Source organism: Sinohyriopsis cumingii, chromosome 3 (genome assembly GCF_028554795.1).
Source record: "Sinohyriopsis cumingii isolate HCF-2022 chromosome 3, ASM2855479v2, whole genome shotgun sequence".
In the NCBI taxonomy this organism is placed as follows: Eukaryota; Metazoa; Mollusca; class Bivalvia; order Unionida; family Unionidae; genus Sinohyriopsis; species Sinohyriopsis cumingii.
Genome location: NC_142963.1, coordinates 872,896 through 893,482, shown reverse-complemented (window position 1 = coordinate 893,482; position 20,587 = coordinate 872,896). Strand labels below are relative to the sequence as shown.

The 20,587-nt window shown below is 35.5% G+C and overlaps 1 protein-coding gene and 1 long non-coding RNA gene across 6 annotated transcripts in view; one reads left to right on the top strand and one right to left on the bottom strand.

The window, feature by feature from the left end:
• The window catches only part of LOC149802322 (radical S-adenosyl methionine domain-containing protein 1, mitochondrial-like), a 149,205-nt gene that overhangs the window by 121,791 nt on the left and 6,827 nt on the right, over positions 1–20,587 (top strand). For 4 of the 5 annotated variants that reach the window (XM_089951536.1, XM_089951535.1, XM_089951534.1 and 1 more), the window contains 3 exons: positions 7,005–7,059; positions 14,903–15,006; positions 19,526–19,611. In XM_089951536.1, coding sequence (XP_089807662.1) covers positions 7,005–7,059; positions 14,903–15,006; positions 19,526–19,611 — 245 coding nt within the window. The remainder of the gene's footprint in view (positions 1–7,004; positions 7,060–14,902; positions 15,007–19,525; positions 19,612–20,587) is intronic. The other variant, XM_089951537.1, reaches the window with a different exon arrangement.
• The window catches only part of LOC149802323 (uncharacterized), a 91,182-nt gene that overhangs the window by 64,182 nt on the left and 6,413 nt on the right, over positions 1–20,587 (bottom strand). The gene's annotated exons all lie outside the window — the stretch shown is intronic.

The window sequence follows — 20,587 nt, the reverse complement described above, 5'->3', positions numbered from 1 at the left end:
TTGTTAATTCAGACTTACACCTTCAACTTGGACATATGTTTAGCTACAGCTGTTAATTCAGACTTAACACCTTCAACTTGGACATATGTTTAGCTACAGCTGTTAATTCAGACTTACACCTTCAACTTGGACATATGTTTACCTACAGCTGTTAATTCAGACTTACACCTTCAACCTGGACATATGTTTAGCTACAGCAGTTAATTCAGACTTACACCTTCAACTTGAACATATGTTTAGCTACAGCTGTTAATTCAGACTTACATCTTCAGCCTGGACATATGTTTAGCTACAGTTGTTAATTCAGACTTACAACTTCAACTTGGACGTATGTTTAGTTACAGCTGTTAATTCAGACTTACACCTTCAACCTGGACATATGTTTAGCTACAGCTGTTAATTCAGACTTACACCTTCAACCTGGACATATGTTTAGCTATAGCTGTTAATTCAGACTTACACCTTCAACTTGGACATATGTTTAGCGACAGCTGTTAATTCAGACTTACACATTCAACCTGGACATATGTTTAAGTACATCGGTTAATTCAGACTTACACCTTCAACCTGGACATATGTTTAGGTACATCTGTTAATTCAGACTTACACCTTCAACTTGGACATATGTTTAGCTACATTGGTTAATTCAGACTTATATTATTAGAGAAGTATATTTAGAGATATTTACTAAAGTTAGTTTGCTACTTCATGCATAGTACTATATTTTTTATCCTGTATGACACTGTGTATGAGTTTTCTGCCAAATTCTGGCACATATATTTGTAATTATGGGCTTGAAATGACTGTATCTTAGTACCTCACTAGAAAAACTGAAAGATATTCTAATTTAGTTAGATAATGAATTGTGATTATTTAACATAGATAATGCATTGTGACTATTTAAAACAGATAAATTATGCATTGTGACTATTTAAAACAGATAATGCATTGTAACTATTTAACACAGTTAATGCATTGTGACTGTATTTAACAAGGATAATGCATTATGAGTGTATTTAATTCCGATAATGCATTGTGACTATTTAACATGGATAATGCACTGTGACTATTTAACATAGATAATGCATTGTGGATTTTTTAACTCAGATAATGCATTGTGACTATTTAACAAAGATAATATATTGTAACTATAGACCTTTTCAGTAACCTAGTTATCTCCCCTTGTATTAGGTATTTAAGCCGCTGGACAAGAATAACTGCTATCATCACTAATGAATCTGTCTTTTCCAGGTGTTTTGTATTTAGTTACGTTAATCATGATGCATAAGTGATTTCTGGCTCCTCTCACAGTATACAATTACTATTACGGAAAGGACTGGGGAACTACATATGTATACAGCGACCAAATTATGAAAATCTCTCTCTCTCTCTCTCTCTCTATATATATATATATACACACACACAAAAATGCTGGTCTCATCACTCTTGGAAAATAATTACTAGACCGAAACCGTAGAACCGTCACAACACATAATTTTATACAACTATTATACTTTACAGTTTTTTCTTTTTTGTACGCAAATAAACAAAGTAAATAAAAAAATGTAATGCAAATTAAAATATATAAAATGGTCATTCCTAACACAAACACAGTTTTACATGATTAAAACAATATAGCATACACAGATAACACACACAATAAAATAGATTGATCCTTGGTCAAGATCACTAAAGTTTAGGGACCGTAATATAGAACCTGTCACAAGACCTAGTGTCTGAGGAAGGAAGTATGTCATAAAGAAATATACCAGGAAGGAAAACAAAGGGACCAGCTCCAGGGAATTGTGAGTACGACACATCATAAAATAATAAAATAGCAATGAGAAACCCCTGAACAAGAATAATAAATACTTTGTTTCTTCAAAATTCTTTTTGATTTTTTACAGAAAAACAAACACCCACACTATGGGTGATACGGAAACTCTTTAAAGCCTTCAAAGTGTCCACAAATAAAACAGTATACAGTCCACTGTTTGTAAAATGACTCTCATAAACAGTCCAGCTATTGTGGGACATGATCAGTGGATTATAGATAGGTATGACAAAAATACGCAGTGAAAAAATGGAATGCAATGGAAATAAAATAAGCAGTAGAAGCTATTTTTATTTTTTATGTTTTCGTTGAAAAAAATCAAAAGAAGTTTTTTAATCATCAGATGCATACATATCTGTTTGAACTGTTCAGGAGAAAATAGAATCAATTTTCAAAATTGACGATATTAATTCTATGAAATGTGCTCTCTTGAGAAAGTATGCAATCATCGTAAGCAGTTGGAAACTTACATTAAATAATGTTCATTGCCAAATTTTTGGATAGTATATAAAGCTTAACGCAATGGAAATAAAGTATGCAGTGGAAATTGTATATTTTTGATTGGATTTGATTAAGGAAGGTTAACAAGGATTTCATCATCAGGTACAAATTCTAAGCATTTTGCATAATATAGAACATCATCATGAATGAAGGTTCATAATTGACTTAAATAAAATGCTACTTTCAACATTCAGTTTAACTGTAATTGTTTTTTTTGTTTTAAATGTTGTTATTGTTGTTGATTTGCCGAGGAATTGTGTGTTCCCTATTTGTTATTCCAAAATTATCTTCTTCATTTTGTAAAATCTTTCAATTGCAAGTACCGTATATACTCGCATATAAGCCAAATAATTTAGGAAAAAAGAAAGGCCTGGAAGAAGGGGGAGTGAGGGGTTGGCTTATCCGCTGGCCAATGTCTAAACTTGACAGTTTTTAGGTCTTTTTGTTGACTACTGTAATGGTTGTAAATCTTGTGATACAAAACAATAATTTATTCCATATCCAAAGACATAGGCATGTAAAAAAAACCCAGTAACTTTTAGTGACCCGTAAATTATTAAACTGTTATAAAGTACTATGATTATTCTTGTTATTATTTTGCATGTGCTTATTTTCTGACTTCTCCAACACGAAGTTAAATAAAGGTAAATACAGACTTCATAATTCGTGGGCCGTTTAAGTATACCAGGAGAGCATGCTGAACTATAATGTACAGTACTTACACAGTGGGGTGGCAGGTGGTCTAAAGTGCTTTCCATTACAGATCACTGCCATCTCACCTCTGTCTGTGTGGGTTTGAGTCTCGGGCTTGGCCAATATGGATATGTGAGAAAGCTTTCCGGTAGCTTCTCGTGGGTCAGTGGTTCTTTCTGGGGTTTTCCTGGGTTCTTCCTCCACCATTAATACTGGCCGCCATGTATAGCCAATCTTGTGGTGAAAAATGGCGTTAAACCCTATAACAGCAACAACAACTTACACAGTGCAAAGCGTGCATAGCGTCACTTAAATCCTTACTTTTTCCCAAACATATTAGATGCAGATTTTGCTTTATTCATTGTTTTGACCAAATTGCATTCTTCTAGATAACATTTCAGCCGGTCCTTAATAGCTCTTTCATTTAGGTTAAATCACGCGCTCACAAGTTACTCATTTTCAATGATATGAGCGATCCTACAAATTGAGGTAATATTTTTATAAAGGTACGCATGTTTAATTTTACGAGACTCATAACCATCATAATTCACATGTTCACAAAGAGTGGTAATAATAAAGGCTAAAATTCTCACAGAGACCAACTAAGATCAACATCAATCAGTTTTAGTTTTGTGTTTTAGCTGACCAAACATCATAACTTTCCACACAATGGAAAGCTTGATGTTTCTGCATATCCTGTGTTGATAGTCGGCAAATTTGTCTTTCATTTGTTACAACATTTGCAGTGATCATTCTTGGGATTGAAATTAGTTGTGGACAGGGGGCCCCGAGTGTCCGAGTAGTCTAAAGCGCTCTCCGTTACGGTACACTGCCATCTCACCTCTGTCTGCGTGGGTTCGAGTCTTGGATTCGGCTGATGTGGGTATGTGAGAAAGCTTGCCAGTAACTTCTCGTGGGTCAGTGGTTCTTTCCCAGGTTTTCCCATGTTCTTCCTCCACCATTAATACTGGCCGCCATGTATAGCCTATCGTGTGCTGAAAAATGGCGTTAAACCCTACAACAACAACAACAAAGTTGTAGACAATTTATTGTTGTGGTTTATTTTTTTTCTTCTGGTTTATACTTTTAATTTTGTATTATTGTAGAAGTAAAAAAAATCATTAATTTACGTGAATAATGTTTAAACTTAACATTTTATTTAGTGAAGAAGTGAATTCTTTATAGTAAAGTAATTATTTCATCACAACAATAATTCACATGTGATACAACAGAACATGTAGAACTTTTCTTGTTTAGAAGAAATGAAAATCGAAAACATAATGTAATAATTGGGAGTTCTATGTAAAAATCGGAAGATATTATGAAATCAGGACGTTGGCATGGAGCAATCCCAAAAATCAGGAGTTTTTTTTCCCCTCCCAGTGTGAAAGTTGACAGGTATTGTGTAAGGTCACTTACATCAAAGCAAACTACAAGTCAGCTTTTACGATATAGGCACAATTTTCGAAGCATTATTTCCAAACCTTTATTATTGTATTTTGGAGATATCTTTAAAGTTCAGTGCAATTTTGCCCATGATTCGACTCCAATGGATGTACTTTTAATTCAGCGATTAATCAAACCTACAATGTACATGTGGTGGCACCATTATGTAAATAAGTTCAGTAGCCTAATTGCAAGCGTTGAATTGAACTGTATTGTTTGTTCGTTGTGTTGTCCTACTGGGATTATATTTTAATGAGTTAGGTATTTCAGAGCAAAGTAAAAACATAATTACCGGTGCACTGATATAAAATGTCCAATGCAATAATGCATAAATAAACAATAATTGAGTCAAAAGTGAGAGGTAATGTTACAGCAACTTGCAATTGCTAAATTCTTGTCATTGTTCAATCAAATTATACACAATTCTAAATTAGGCAGAAACAATAAGAAAACAGAAAATTAAATTACTTTATACCATTTCTTTTTAATAATCATGCATGCCAACCTCGAGATAAGTATACATGCATTGTTTTAAATATTAGTTTGCCTAAATAAATGCATTTAGAACTTACCTCATGCATCTTGAGATGTCTCAGAGTTGTAGGTCGGCTTATATGCTGGTCATGCACTTTTAGTGTTTATACCTGTTCAGTTTGGGGGTCGGCTTATAAGCGAGTATATACGATATCTGCAGGTTATCCACATACCCATTGATATATGATTTCATCAATTGTGCCTAACAATTATTCCTTAATTACTTTATTGTGCATTTATCTAGGGCGTTTAATTGGAAAGTTTGTCCATAGCACAAAATGTAATTTCATTCACTTTATTCTGTTTTGCAATGAGTAAATGTGAACCAGCGGCAATACCTACTGAAAATGCTTCTAGCACAACCTCCATACACAAAAGAGCTCAAAAATAAATGGCAGATAATGAGGTTACCGAGAGAGGCTATATCTAACACATAATGCAGTGTAACTGTTTTTAACACAGATAATATATTGTGACTATTTTTAACACCCATAATGCAGTGTGACAGTATTTAACAGAGATGGTACATTGTGACTTTATTTAACAGAGATAATGCATTGTTACCGTGTTTAACACAGACAATAATAATTTGCCACAAAGAATGCAGTCTCAACATCTAGAGAACAGTTCAGTTAAAAATAAATGAAAAAAGTATGCTTTATTATCGTACCTAATGGTGATGGGGATTTTCCATGTTGTCATTCCTTATATCTGGATGAAGATGTGTCATGTATACTCATTTATAATAGGTTGAGACAACTGCAAACACATAGATCCTGATCTGCCATTCTATGTCATAGCTACCAAATGTCCCATTTTCCCCATATTTGTCCCATATTTTGGACCCGAATATGGGTGTACATTTTCTTGTAAAAGAATCCAGTTTTTAATTAAAAAAATTAAATGAAAAATTTCCTTGCAAATTTTTTGTTTAGAACAGTCACCCAGTTCCATTCTGAGAGTAAATGTAGCACATGTATATAGGGATATTGAGTTCTAAAATATGATTGGTTCATTCATAATTGAGGCTACCATGCCAATCTTTAACCACCATATTGGATTGTGCAAAGCAGTTGCCAGTATAACTGTATGTCATCTTTGTAATATTCGACTTCTAGTCGTGTTGAAAAGGAAAGCAGAAGATACAGAATTTTCTCATGCAAAGAAGAGAAAACAAGTGGAAGGACAATTATGCCGTCATGTTTAGATTTGTGAAATCATCTAGTAAAGGAGAAAACTTTGCATTTTGCAAATTGTGTAATAATGATTTCACTATTGAACATGGAGGTGCCCATGACATAAAACAGCATGCAAAAACTAACAAACATCAATTTTCTGCTTCATCATCAACAACACAGCCTGAACTTTTGACATTTCTAAATACCAGAGAGAACCTTGATATAATTCAAAGTTCCTTTTACTACATTTCTTTAAAAAATGAACCTTCCTATTTCAGTTGCTAGTGTTGCTGGTCATTTATTTCAATCTTTTTCCAAAGTGTAAAATCGCAAAGGATTACTTGTGTGCTAGAATGAAAACAGTTCAGTAAGAAAATCACACAGAATTGAGACCATCAGAGAGACTTGGTAATTAGAATTGATAATGACTGAGAAGAAAACAATGTATGGAAAAGGCTCCTATAAATAGTCTGCACTCTTGCACCTTCTGAACGGACACTTGGATGGAACAGGGTGCCCATTTAGAAGTTGCAAGAGTGAAACATGTTCATCATTGACATCAAATAATTAAGTTACTGTCCTACTTTACTGATGGTTGTAGATGTTGTAAATAGTATTTTTTTTTCATAAGCAGTTAGTGTTTTTGTACTCTGGTGCTGGCAGATCAGGGTCCGTGTTTTGCTGTACTGATTACTCCAAGAGATTACATAGACCCCCGTTAGCTGGTGCATTATGGGATGGCAGATCTTGATTCATGCAGTTTATAGTTGGACTTCTAAGTAGTTATATACAGCTTATTTTAATCTTTCCTGTTGCAGATTAGAAGAGATGTTAATTCTAGGCCTGAGAACTATAGAAGGGATACCATCCTCTGTAAGGAGACTTTCTCTTTTTCTTACAATCTTGGTTTTAAACTTTGCTGATGTATATTCATAGCTTATTCTACGTATTTGTTTTCATTTTCTCCATTTGTCAAAATGGGAAATCACAGTGTATCTTGTGGATGAAAATTATTAGAGCAGATGGAAATTATTAAGCTTAAAAACATGTACGATCAGAAAAAATGACTAATCAACACTACTTTACACATTTCAAAGAAAGAATATGGAAGTGGTGTAATACAGCACTCAGACTGATCCCAAAAGAATTTGCGAACTTCATGATCATTCATTGAAAGTTAGACATTTAATGAGTAGTTGAGTGTTGAATATAAATAATTTGTAAGTATGTTTATTGTTTGTATTCTGGTTTTAATCCACATGAATTTTGCCCATTTTTGCAAAGAAATTTGACCCATTGCAGATCCAGGTTAGTAGCAAAAATAAACTTAAATTTTTCTTACAATTACACTTTTTATGCTCAGATTATGCTTTTGCCACATATTAAAAAAAATTGTGTGTATACCTCTTTTGGGGTTGGCATGTATGCCTTTGTTGAAGTCTGGTGTATACCTCTCTTGGGGTTGGCATGTATGCCTTTGTTGAAGTCCGATGTATACCTCTCTTGGGGTTGGCATGTATGCCTTTGTTGAAGTCTGGTGTATACATCTCTTGGTGTTGGCATGTATGCCATTGTTGAAGTCTGGTGTATACCTCTCTTGGGGTTTGCATGTATGCCTTTGTTGAAGTCTGGTGTATACCTCTCTTGGGGTTGGCATGTATGCCTTTGTTAAAGTCTGGTGTATACCTCTCTTGGGGTTGGCATGAGTGCCTTTGTTGAAGTCCGGTGGCTACCATAATGCTGGGCAAATTAAATTCTGGTAGCTCAGTGACTACTACATGACATCGTGACTTTTTTTATAAATATACAAAATTAATTTACAAAGGAAAATAATATTAATGACTCTGATCAAAGATAAAACAACCCTGAAGCTGAATATTAATGTGCCCATTTTGGGGTGACAGAATGTGATCATGACTTGTAGTGTTATAACTGTTAGCTAGGTCTTCAAAATTACTTAAAGAAAGTGAAATCAACTAAAGCGAAATCAAATGTCCTGATGTAACATGATGCAGTCCAGAATGTTTTTGAATGAGTTTACAATAATCCAAAGTAGTGTGTATAAATCCAAATGAACGAGCACTTCAGTAATTCCAGTGAATATCTTAAATAATTTCTCTCAGATTATATCTAAACACAACTGTAAATTATGATCACATATGGATTCCAAGGTATTGACTTCAGAACAGGAATTATTTGTTTATCAAATACGTATTTATACACATTTTCACTTGACCTAGATGTGAATCATTCCAAAGGAAAATCCAGTCTAAACAAGACTGGGCCTAGATTGTTATGAACTCAATTGCTGTGCAAACTTTCTATTTACATCTTAAAATCATGGACAAAAATTAGCTATGTTGGCATTCTGTTCGGAACTTAAATATACAAACAATAGATTCTTTGTCCTAAATAAGATGCACGTATGTTTGTTGCATATTCAAATATAAGTTTGGTCCAGCAGCAAGGAGGGTAATCTAAGGTCAATAACATCAAACCGAAGCCTCTAACCGACCGAGACTTCTCTAATTGGGTTAGCTCATATTGTTATTTTATCTTTTGACGTTTTTGTTTTCGTTTTTTATGCATACTCGTTTACCCACCTGGACACTCAGTGTTTGTCATTGCCCTTCCTGCTGCTCTAGTGTGGTGTAATTAAATCATTATATCAATAATAACACTAACCATGGAGTATCACACATCTAAACTAAATCGACAGCAACTAGAGGCAATTAAGAAATATCTGCCCATTTGTGATTCTGTCAAGCAACAACTACAAGCGCATCAGGAGTTCAGGTGGAATTTACAGAGGGTACAGGACAGTTATTTAAACCAATTATCAAACCAACAAAGAAAATTGTTACAGCAACTGAGGCAGCACGAAAAGCCGTGTTTGGATATCATGAAAGAGATAATTATGTAAAACCCGAATATGTTAGAACGATGAGATCTGTCAGTTGGATAAGGGATATATATCGCGTCACTACTGATATTCCACAAATCAGATCTGAGGAAGATGTTAATAATTTTGGCATTTTTAACCAGACAGTAGATGAATATATTAGACAAGTAATAGAGGAAAGGAGACAAAAAGAAGAAATGAAGTCGAAACTTGAAGAAGCTAAACAATCAAGGAAACAAAAAGAAGAAATTAAGTCAAGATTTATAGAGGTTGATTGAGCAAGGAAACAACAAGATGATTTAGAATCCAAAGAAATTAGACAAAGGAGGTAATTGCGTTCACTAGGTAAGAAAGAAGCAAAAGAGCCAACTGGAAGTGGTCTGAGTTATTGGGTCACTCGAGGAAGTGGTCCTATTACTCCATGTCCTAGCAACATCCTTGCCTGATGTTGATTAGAAATTCTGATTGGCAGAAAACGAGCTGACAATAATTCCCCAGAAATCATCAGTGAAGCAGCTGCTATTTGTCAGATTATTTACAGGTGGTATCATGGATATTAATGTTTATTGGTCCCTTATTGATGAAATTGCTGATGATTACTGCAGTGATTAAAGGTATACAATCAAATCAGTGACAAGAAAATAAGATGATCATACATAATGCTCAACATGGGCCGATCATGGTCAGTGTGATGAATTCGCGATTACCAACCTATAAAGTTACCTACAGAGATGGACATTGTGATGATGTTCAGGGTTTTTTTCAGAACGATGGCCCCAAAAGCAATACCGATTGCAAAGCATCTGGGAATGAAAGCTATTGATGTTGTGCGTGATAAAGGTATTGGTGTTGTTGGGGTGATGTTGCAAGTAAAGCATTCTCAGCAATCAAGGACAGACTAGCACAAATAATACCATGAAAACCTCAGCCAGTAAAATTACACAGCACTGAAGTTATGCCTGCAAATGTTAGTAAAATAATAAATCAAGCTGCAAATCAAAAATTAACAGAGTTGGCTGGTGTACCCTGTCAGAAAAAGCTAAAAGTTATAACTGCTAGTCTGATAGCAGGAATTTTGTGTTAGACGATAACAAGTATAAGATCCTGCATTTGACATGGACACACCAGTTCACAAAGATGAATCTGTGTGTGATTATCAATATTATTCTTATGATGCACATGTACCTAACGCACAAGGTAGAATTGAGTAGCAGGTTCAGGATACAAGTAGATATTTCCTGCCAGCTGAGGCATTCATTGAGATTGCAGGTAGACTTTTGAAAGCAGATGATACAGCATACAGAATTGGTGATCGAGTTGGTTTTGTTAATAATGATGTCATGGCATTTAACAGTGCCACATGTAGCATCAACTGACGAAATTTTGAATCATGCCTGGTAAACGTCAATGTTGCCACGATGATACTTGGCCTTGCAACATACAGTGATGATTACTTGAGATCAGCTGGTCTATCAATGATGTTTGCAAAGGATACAACTGATCATCCAGAGAGAAAAAAATGTAAAACTGAATGCAGCTGGAACTGAAGTTGCATCAATGAATGAAAACTTCAACTTGGTATTCACATCACGTTGATCATTGTTGAATGGCGATGAAGAGTTCTCGTATGTGATTCCACTATCACATATATTTGGATTCTGTAGAAATGTTAGAAAAGTTATATTTGGCGCTAAGCACACTGTGGTACTTGTTAGAAAAGCCACTGAAAATGATGCAATATGGCATGCTGCTGCCATTGATGCAGGTAAAGTAACATTAACAAAACTTTTGTTGTGGATGCCAGTAATGACTCCATCTCTGGCAGAAGAACAACGGTTGCTCTCTTTCATGGATCAAGGTTGTAAATCAACATTTTCATGGTTGAGAATGACCGCAGACAGTTTATAGTAATGATGCTGGGTTATTCACGTGGCAGATAGCAGCACAGCAGGGGGGTATCAGCACCATGTTATATATTCATCAAGTTTCAGGAAAATGCCATAGTAGATTCTCAAACAAGAAATCCAGTGGTGTTTGACACACTTGGGGTTAGTGATCTTTCTCTAAGAATAAATGGACACCAAGAACCTACTGAAGATATATTATTGAATTTTGAACACAATCATGTGGCACATGCTTATTGTCAGTTGATGACATTAATGGGGCATGATCAGAATGTGGATTCTGGTTTGCAAATATCTCATTGGGATTTCACAACATTATAAATGATCTATTATTTCTCACTGGAACTCTTGGATTTGTTCAGACAATCAGTCGTTGATATACATTTCCGAGCTCATGAAGCACTAGTACCTCTGCCATACCTGGTCCACCAAGTATTCCTGGGGGTTATAGAATGGTCGCTGGTATACTCTTAGACAAAACAATGCAGCTTGAAGGTGTTGGTGGACTAATGAGAATCATTGATGCCCCAGTGGAAAATATGTAACAGGATTACTCATTATCAGTAATTAAATCACTCATGATATTATAATGTTATTTTTACTCTGACTCCTGGTCATATTAAAAGCTACAATCAATATCATAAAAGAATTTGAGAATAAAAATATTACTGAAAACAGCACAGATTGTAGTGGTCAAAATAACCTATCACTGACTGAACGTCAACTCAAGCACTTCAATGATGCCAAACAATCAAAGACCGGCATACGACAATCTGTCTGTGTGTGCCATTAAAGACTGAACCAAGATGCTTGGTATATTTCCTCTTCTCACAGCTATACCAGCATTGATAGCCACTGCAGCTCCAGCTGTTGCAAAAGCAGCTGCACTTGGTGCTGTTGGAACTGCTGCTGGGATAGCATTACAGAAAGCAACAGGTCACGGACTAGAAACTTCCCAAACAAAAGGGAAAGATCTAAGATTGTCAGGAACCCCTCATTCTTGTTATGGTCAATCCACAGGGAAAGATCTAGGACCCTTAAAGTACCTCCTGGATTTTTAATTGTGTCAGTACCTGTTAATTGGGTTTATCTACGATGTCATAATCCACTATTATCACTGATACATTTTAGACTTACTGACCAGTACAGACACCTGCTTGATTTAAGAAATTAAATTTTTGACAATAAGTTTGTATGAGTGATCCTGACCTGACTGACTTTTTTAAATCTCCTAAAAAATAAATCAGAATGAAAATAAAAATATTTCTGAATCAGAATTAATACTATATTTTGAATATGAATCAAAATAAATATTACGTGGGCTATTATTCAGTCTTTTCACTTTCACTATCCCCCTTGACAAAGTCAGTGACACTGTCACCACTTTCACTCTCTGGTTGTTTATAATCAGATATAAATTTCTAATTCTGAATAAATATTATAATCTGAATAAATCAGAATCAGAATAAAAATAAAAATATTTCTAAATCAAAATAAAAGTATTTCTAAATCAGAATCAGAATAAAAATAAAAATATTTCTAAATTTGAATAAAAATAAAAATATTCCTGAGTCAGAATAAAAATAACAAAAATATTTCTGAATTGGAATAAAAATAAAAATATTTCTGAATCAGAATAAAAATAAAAATGTTTCTGAGTCTGACGGAATAAAAATAAAATTAAAATATTTCTGAATCGGAATAAAAATAAAAATATTTCTGAATCAGTATAAAAATAAAACTATTTCTGAATCAGTATAAAAAGAAATAAACAGTAGGAATGATGAGCTATTACCGTTCCATGGAGTCCCTTCATTTGCCAGTATTTGCCGTTTTATAGGGTCCCATTGGCATTGGCCAGTATTTGCCATTGAGGCTTCATTTTTCTGGCTGACAGTTCTTTTTATTGGGTACCCATCATGAGGCTTTTTTCTTATCTGGCTGATATTCTTTCTGAATGTCCTTGTATGGGGCACCCTTCTTGAGGTTGAGAACTCATCACTGCTACTGTTTATTTTTGGGGGGCTCCAGTTTTCAAATTTTATGCATAGACACTACCCCCTGATGAATCACTAAGTGTGAAACAAAATTTTAGAGATTCAGAGGGTTGTCTAAGTGAACTATAATTTTTACATTTCATGCATAGACACTACCCCTTGTGAACACCTAGAATACCAAATGATATTCTAGCAGGTCCAGAGGGTGATCTAAGCAAACTATGTTCTCGTGTTTTCAAATAATTTTTCAAGTTTGTGCACACCTCCCCCCACATCAGACCCTGGGGAGTGCAAAACAGCACCCACCACATTGTTCGACATGGTCAGAAGGTGTTCCAGGACCACAATAATTATATCCAGGAAGATGTTTTTCTCCTGGGTATTTAACCCATGGAGTTCCTGGTACTTTTCCCAGTGAAGCAGTGATATCCCTGCCTGTCTTCGTACAAGACGAAATAAATCTGTATTTGCTTGTACTGCTTTTCACACACTTTACTGTAAGTGCACGCTTTTTATTTTTTGTTATTATTGTTGCTAATCCACTGGTGTGGTTGGATGCTCTGTATCACACACAATATAAATTCATATTATTTATTATATATTCCTACAACATGGATATCATTGACTTCTCGGTGACACGAAAGCAAGAGCCGATCAGGCATCATGCAGCGCTACTAAATTCTATCAGAGCAATTATCATATGCCCATCTGGGTCTGGTAACATGCAATTGTTGCTTAATATGATAATGAGATGATGCAGGTGGAATAAGTTGTATTTATTGGCACCATCTGTAGATGATCAGTGATGCTACGATGTGCTTAAAGATTTTAATGAAGAAGCAAAGTCATCGAATGAAGATGGTAATGATATTATTGATTTTATTATTGATGTTGATGAAGCTCCATCTGTAGATGATCTTGATGAATTTATTAATAATCTCGTAGTATACGATGATGTGATACTGAACAATCAAATCCAGCTTGGATATTTTCTTGAGGCAGACACGAAAAAACCAATATTTTATATGTTACTCAGTGATATACACAAATACCTAAAGTGACCACAGATAAATGCCATCTTCTGGTTGTCTTGAATAGTGTTGATACCCACATGAAAAGAAACATCCATCAGACTTGGTTTTTCAGGAGACATGGATATGATTAAGTTTAAAAACTTCTTCTTCCTCATGGATTTATCATGATAAATTTACATGATCCTCGGTCACGATATCACATTGAGTGTCCAGATGGGTAAACAAGCATGCATAAAAAACAAACACATATGTCAAAAGACAAAATAACAAAATGAGCTAACCCAATTATAGAGAAGTTTCGTTCGGTTAGAGGCTTCGGTTTGACATTATTCACCTTGTATTTTCATTTTTCCTAGGAAGCTTTATTTTCGCAAAATAACCCCTCTAAAAAAACTTGTAGGATTTGCCCTCCATGCTGCTGGTCCAACAACATAGACCCTGTTCTACTGACACATTATACAGTGACAGATTTGGATATATGTTATTTAAAGTTGAATCCAACTTGTATGCAAGTATGTATAGTATGTATCTGTAAATTTAAACAGCACGTCAGCACATTTCTGGCTCTGTAGTGCAGACTGAAAAGAAAAGAAAAATGTAAAAATTGCAAAAATACTATATGAAGATAAATCCTTCAGAATAAACTTAAGTATTGAGTCCTTCAAGATAAATCCTTCCAAATAACCTTAAGTATAGAGTCCTGCAAGATAAATCCTTCCAAATAACCTTAAGTGTTGAGTCCTTCAAGATAAAAGTATAGAGTCCTGCAAGATAAATCCTTCCAAATAACCTTAAGTACAGAGTCCTGCAATATCAAATATGAAGGAATGAAACTGTTGTGCCTAGGGCCGCTATTTAACTTGCAAATATACTTTTCAGAGATGGAACAGACTTTCAAGGCATCAAGATCTTATTTCTGTATTTGGAAATTCAGAAAAAGTGAAAAATATGGTGGAAAACAATCTACTTTACTTGGACGAGAGGTAAGATGAAATTGACATAAATTTATCATCAGATCTCACTAGATGATAGCCATGATTTCTAAAAACAATTATCTTTAGAAACAGTAAATTTCCAAATTTTTTGTGCTAGTGACAGTTACAAGAGGCTGCATATTATGTCGCCAATGTCAGGGTATCCATCATTTGTGGATACACCGTAACTAATTTTTGTTTATTTACCCAGAAGTGCTGAGCCAGTTTGGATTAGTTTTGCCAGAAATGTTTCTTGCAGAATCTTCTATATAAATTGTGTTCAGAGTGGCTTCCATAGCAACCCGATCAATATGATATTTACTTTAGAACTTCTGGGGCACTTTTAATTAAACTTTATCAACGCATATCTTAGATGTGTAGAGATTGTTTCCCTTGAGATTTATTACAAAAAACCTATATGTCTTACCTTTGAAGAGGAGTGGAAAATGACAACGTTCTGATTACACATGATTTAATTTGGTGGTTAAATCTGTCATTCAGTCTCTGCTTTGATTATGATATTGGCACAAAAAGCACAAACTGGTAATGAAGATATTCTCTAGAACTCATTTCAAATATCTTTTCTATGAGAAAGTTTTTTGGAATATTGGTAATGATGGCATTCCGCTGGTTTGCTTGCAAATGAAAATGTTGAAAGATAGCTTTCATATGAGTGCTAGTTACATGCAGAGTCACTGATAACATGTAGAAACACAACGTTCTCCACTACGCAAGTACAAGTATGGATGTACATCAGCCTTTTGGTACTTGACATCCAATGGTGAAGACCTTGATTATAAATCTGCAAGCCGGAAATTGGATGAATATTTTGTTCCTCAAGTAAACATCTGATTTAGGCAAATGGAGGAAGAGAGTTCCAAAAGCTCATTGCATGATTGAGACAAAGTGAAACATGTAACTTTCAAAGGAAAGAAAGAGGAACATGTCACAGACCAGCTTATTGGCAAGTACTTGTTCCACAACCTAAGGCGCACTTTCTTGGACAAATGGACAACGTTGATAGTGAAATAACTCATAGAAATGCTAAAGCTCCTGAAGCTGCAGAAAGACAGGCCACATCAATCTAAAACACAAAGCAGTCAAGTACTTGCTGTTCAAAATGGAACAAAAAGGAAAAATGCAAATTAGATGAGATCTGCTGGAAATGTGCTATGTGAGAACATGATGGCAGAGATATAGAATTCCATTGATAGGGACCACATAAAGGTGGAACTGAGAACAAAAGTATGGTGACCCAAAATGGATAAAGAATTATTTGGTTGTTTTTTAGTGGCACTTTCAACACTTAATTGGCTACATCATGCCATGAAAATAAGAGCTAAGTGGTTTTCACCAAAGACACTGAAGCAGGCAACCTGGACTGGTTAGGAAGGCAGGCAACCTGGACTGGCCAGGAAGAGTATCAAAGATGTGTTCCTTTGGTCACAAGTCCAGCACACTACCAATTGAGATAATGTAGCTATCTCAGGAAACAGTGATGCAGGAGTTATGTCCTTGCTAAAACCATGGAGGAAAACTGCCTCATCAAGCATGGTGAGATCTCAGGATGAATCTGATGAGTCCATTTCCATCTGTAGAAAATCTGCTTGTGGTAGTAGCATAGCCAATATATCAAGGTTGATGGACTTCCAGCAATGGGAAACATTGTAGTCAAGTCAGAGGACATGTTTGATAGATATGTCCTGCTCATCTCAGTTTGGAACCAAAATGAAATTGGATTCCTTTCAGAAGATCTCAGATAATTTCTCATCAGTAGGGTGGTTAAAAAGAAAACATCCCCTTTACGGTAACAAGCAAATAGAAATGTGGGGAGGCAAGTAGAACAGTATTAAAGTCAGTTAGGGTGTCCCATAGGGTGGGTTTTGGTTGGAAAAGAGAACTGCTAAAGATTATAAAAATATATAAATATAGTCCACATTTTAAAACAGGAATATGCCTTGCAGAATTGATATTCATACCCTTAACTGAAATGTTACAGTAGAGGTGTTGCCATGTGGTAAATGAAATGTTACAGTAGAGGTGTTGCCATGTGGTAAATTAAATAAAAAGGTTTAGAAAACAATGTTAAATGGAAGACATATATCAACAATTGAAAACACACATGGAAAAATGATATTTTTGTTGGGGACAAAGTTTTGTTGCAAGAGAAATAAAAAAAGACTATTAAGTGGTCCAATATTTATAAGTGTAGACAGTAAACAAGATGCTGAAAAGAAAATTCATTGTCTGTATAGTGTTTATTACAAATGGAATTCAGTGTAAGTATATTGTTTATTACAAGTGGAATTCAGTGTCTGTATTGTATCTATTACAAATATAATTCAGTGGCAGTATGGTGTCTATCATGAATGGAATTTAGTGGCAGTATGGTGTCTGTTATGAATGGAATTCAGCTCCTTTGAAGAAGTATTGCAGTGCAAAGTCTAACACAGAGAGGCATGATGGGAAGAGCTTGCAATACATGAGATGGTGCCAAGTCTAACACAGAGAGGCATGATGGGAAGAGTAAATGTTTAGGTCAGCATCATTAAATGTAGCTGAAAGTACCTAATTTGTTTTTAAATACTTCATGAGAAATGAATTAGGTACTGACTGCTCTGGTGGCCAAAGTGGTTAGAACATCTGCCTTGGATATGGGAGGTCACTGGTTCAAGATTCGGTCAAGTTATACCAAAGACGTATAAAAATGGTACTAGCATATGCCTTGCATGGTGCTCAGCATTAAGAGGTTAGTGACAGGACTGTTCAGCCTGGTGTCAGGGTAATGTGACTGGGTGGGACATGATGCTGCATGTCTTCGGCATGATGCCTCACCATTAGACATAACTATAAACTGCCACACAGCAGATATAATAGTGTTATGAATGAAAAAATGTTTAAAGCTTCATTAAAAATCACAATAGGCCAGCCAGTCCTAACACTAACCTCTTAATGCTGAGCACCAATTGAGGCAGCTGCTAGTACCATTTTTATAAGTCTTTGACAAAGCAGGGGTTTAAACCTGCAACCTCCCACATCCAAAGTGAATCCTTTAACCACTTATGCCACTGGAGCAGTACAACAAAAGTAGTGCTGATCTTACATCCATTATTGCCACCATGATGACTATCTTCAAAATATTGATCTTGCTACTCCTGCTGGATGGGTGGTTGTATTAGCACCAAATGACTTCTTACAATGTAATGTTGGTCCTAAATGCCAATCATGCTTAATGTATTGCTACCATGGTGGCCATCTTGGAAATTATGTTATAGCTCAAAATATCAGGTGGTTTCAACACACAGCACTTAAAAGGAAGAAACTCTTTAAGTTGGATTCCTGGAAAGGAAGAAGTTGTATTCCTGGAAATTAAGAAGTTGAATTCCTGGAAAACCTTTTTGGCCAGTCCTTTGCTAGGTTCTAATATCTGAAATTACAAAACACTGCCTCAGAAAGATCTCAGCAGTACTTTTATCATATCTGCACATTTCTGTGCAAATTTGCCTGGTTTTTTTTTTTTTTGGTATTCTCTTTTTTACTAGTCCAGGAAATGTTTACTTTGTGCATTATTTTGATATGTGCACCATAAGACAGAACACTTTGTTATGATGATGGCCATTGTTTTGTCCATTTTCCTGTTCTGTGCACAACTCATTTGTCTGCTGTCAACATTTACCATACTTATTTTGCATTAAGGAAAGGAGCAATTTATCAGTTTTTGACCGGAAAGGTGAAAGGTCAGTGTCACAGGGTGTGAACAAATTGTTTCAATACAATATCTTTACATGTATACCAGATACCTGGACCAAACTTTGCAAATGGTTTGCATTCAAGACAAGGTCAAGGTTAAATGGTCATGGTCACAGTGGCTCTAAGAAGATAAATGGCTTCTGCGCAAATCTTGAGCTCTGTATCACTTAATTTAACCATATTTTATGGATGACATGCATTTGAGGCAAGGAAGACACCATTCATCTCAGGGTAAAATATCAGAGGTGCTGAAAGATGGAGAAAATAAAACAAGTTTTGTACCACATGCCTTGACAATACTTTGTAGAGGCAGGCTTGCGTTTGAGACAGGCAAGATGCCTGTTGATTTGGGCTTTTAAATGTCAAGGTAAGAGGGATCCAGGGATATCCATTTCCACAAAATAGCTTGAATCCTATGCTAGAAAGTATGACCAAAACTTTGTGGATGGTTTGCATTTGATACCAGAAAGACACCTATCAGTTTTGAGGTCAAAGGTTGATGTCACTTTTACTGCAAGAAAATTTTTGGTGTATGGCTTGCATTTAATAAGAGGTTGATTTTAGATGGAAAAGGTCAAGTATCCAACCAGTGAAAGAGGATTTTACATTGAGATATAATAATATTATTTACAATATAGCAGGTCATTTGTGGTGCAAAGTTTTCAAAGCAGCAGCTGTAAACTGTGTTCTTGGTTTGGAAAGTGGAAATTCAGTGTAAAATTTCTGTCTGCTGATTCGTTACTCTGTCTCATAGGTTTACCTACTTTTTGAATTTTAGTGGTTTGAGAGCCAGTTCTCAGGGACTGATGGTGCTGGACAGTATTATAGCACACCTGTTGAATGTTCTGGAGAAAAATATCTCAGGTATTTACATGTCTTTGTTAACACTTGGACTCCCTACCCCCCCCCCCTCCAAAAGCCCCCACCAGCACCTCATCCCCAAAAACATCCATGTGCCAATGTAAATTTATTAATTTTTATGACATTCAGTTTTCATGGTTGCAGGAAAAACTACAATTTCATCATGTATTGGGGAAAGGGGTGTCTCTTGTTCCAACAGGGTTATTATTGTGTATTTGGTCTTTAATTAAATTTGTGGTTTGAAGCAATTGCAAAATAGATGAAAATTGATACTCAGCAAAAAAAGTGAATTAACAGGGCTTGAATTAAAGTAAAAATATAACACATTGGATGGCTCCATGATGTTAGGGTCAACAATGAACTATAGCTTGTGGGACAGCTTCATGACATCAGGGTCACAAGGGAATTCCCACAATATGAGGATCAACAATGAACTGTAGCTTGTGGGACAGTTTCATAACATCACTGTCACAAGGGAATTCCCACAATATGAGGATCAACAATGAACTATAGCTTGTGGGACAGCTTCATAACATCAGGGTCACAAGGGAATTCCCACAATATGAGGATCAACAATGAACTATAGCACAAGGAATGGCTCCATAATATAAAGGTAACAAGGGATAGCTGCATTACACTAGGGTCAACAATGAATTACACAAGGGATAAAATGTTGGCCACAAGGGCTTCATAAAGTGAGGATCACAAGGGGTGGATAATAATGTGAAGGTCACAGTGAATGGTTCCATAATATGAGCATCAATATAAATAATGGCTCGGTAACATGAGGGTCACAAGGGTTGGGTCCATAACTTGAGGGTCAACAAGGAATTATAGCATAAAGAATGGCTTGGTAACATGAGGGTCACAAGGGTTCGGTCCATAACATGAGGGTCAACAATGAATAATTGCACAAGGGATGGTTCCTTAATGTGAAGGTCAACAAGGAATGGTTCTGTAATATGAAGGTCACAAGAGA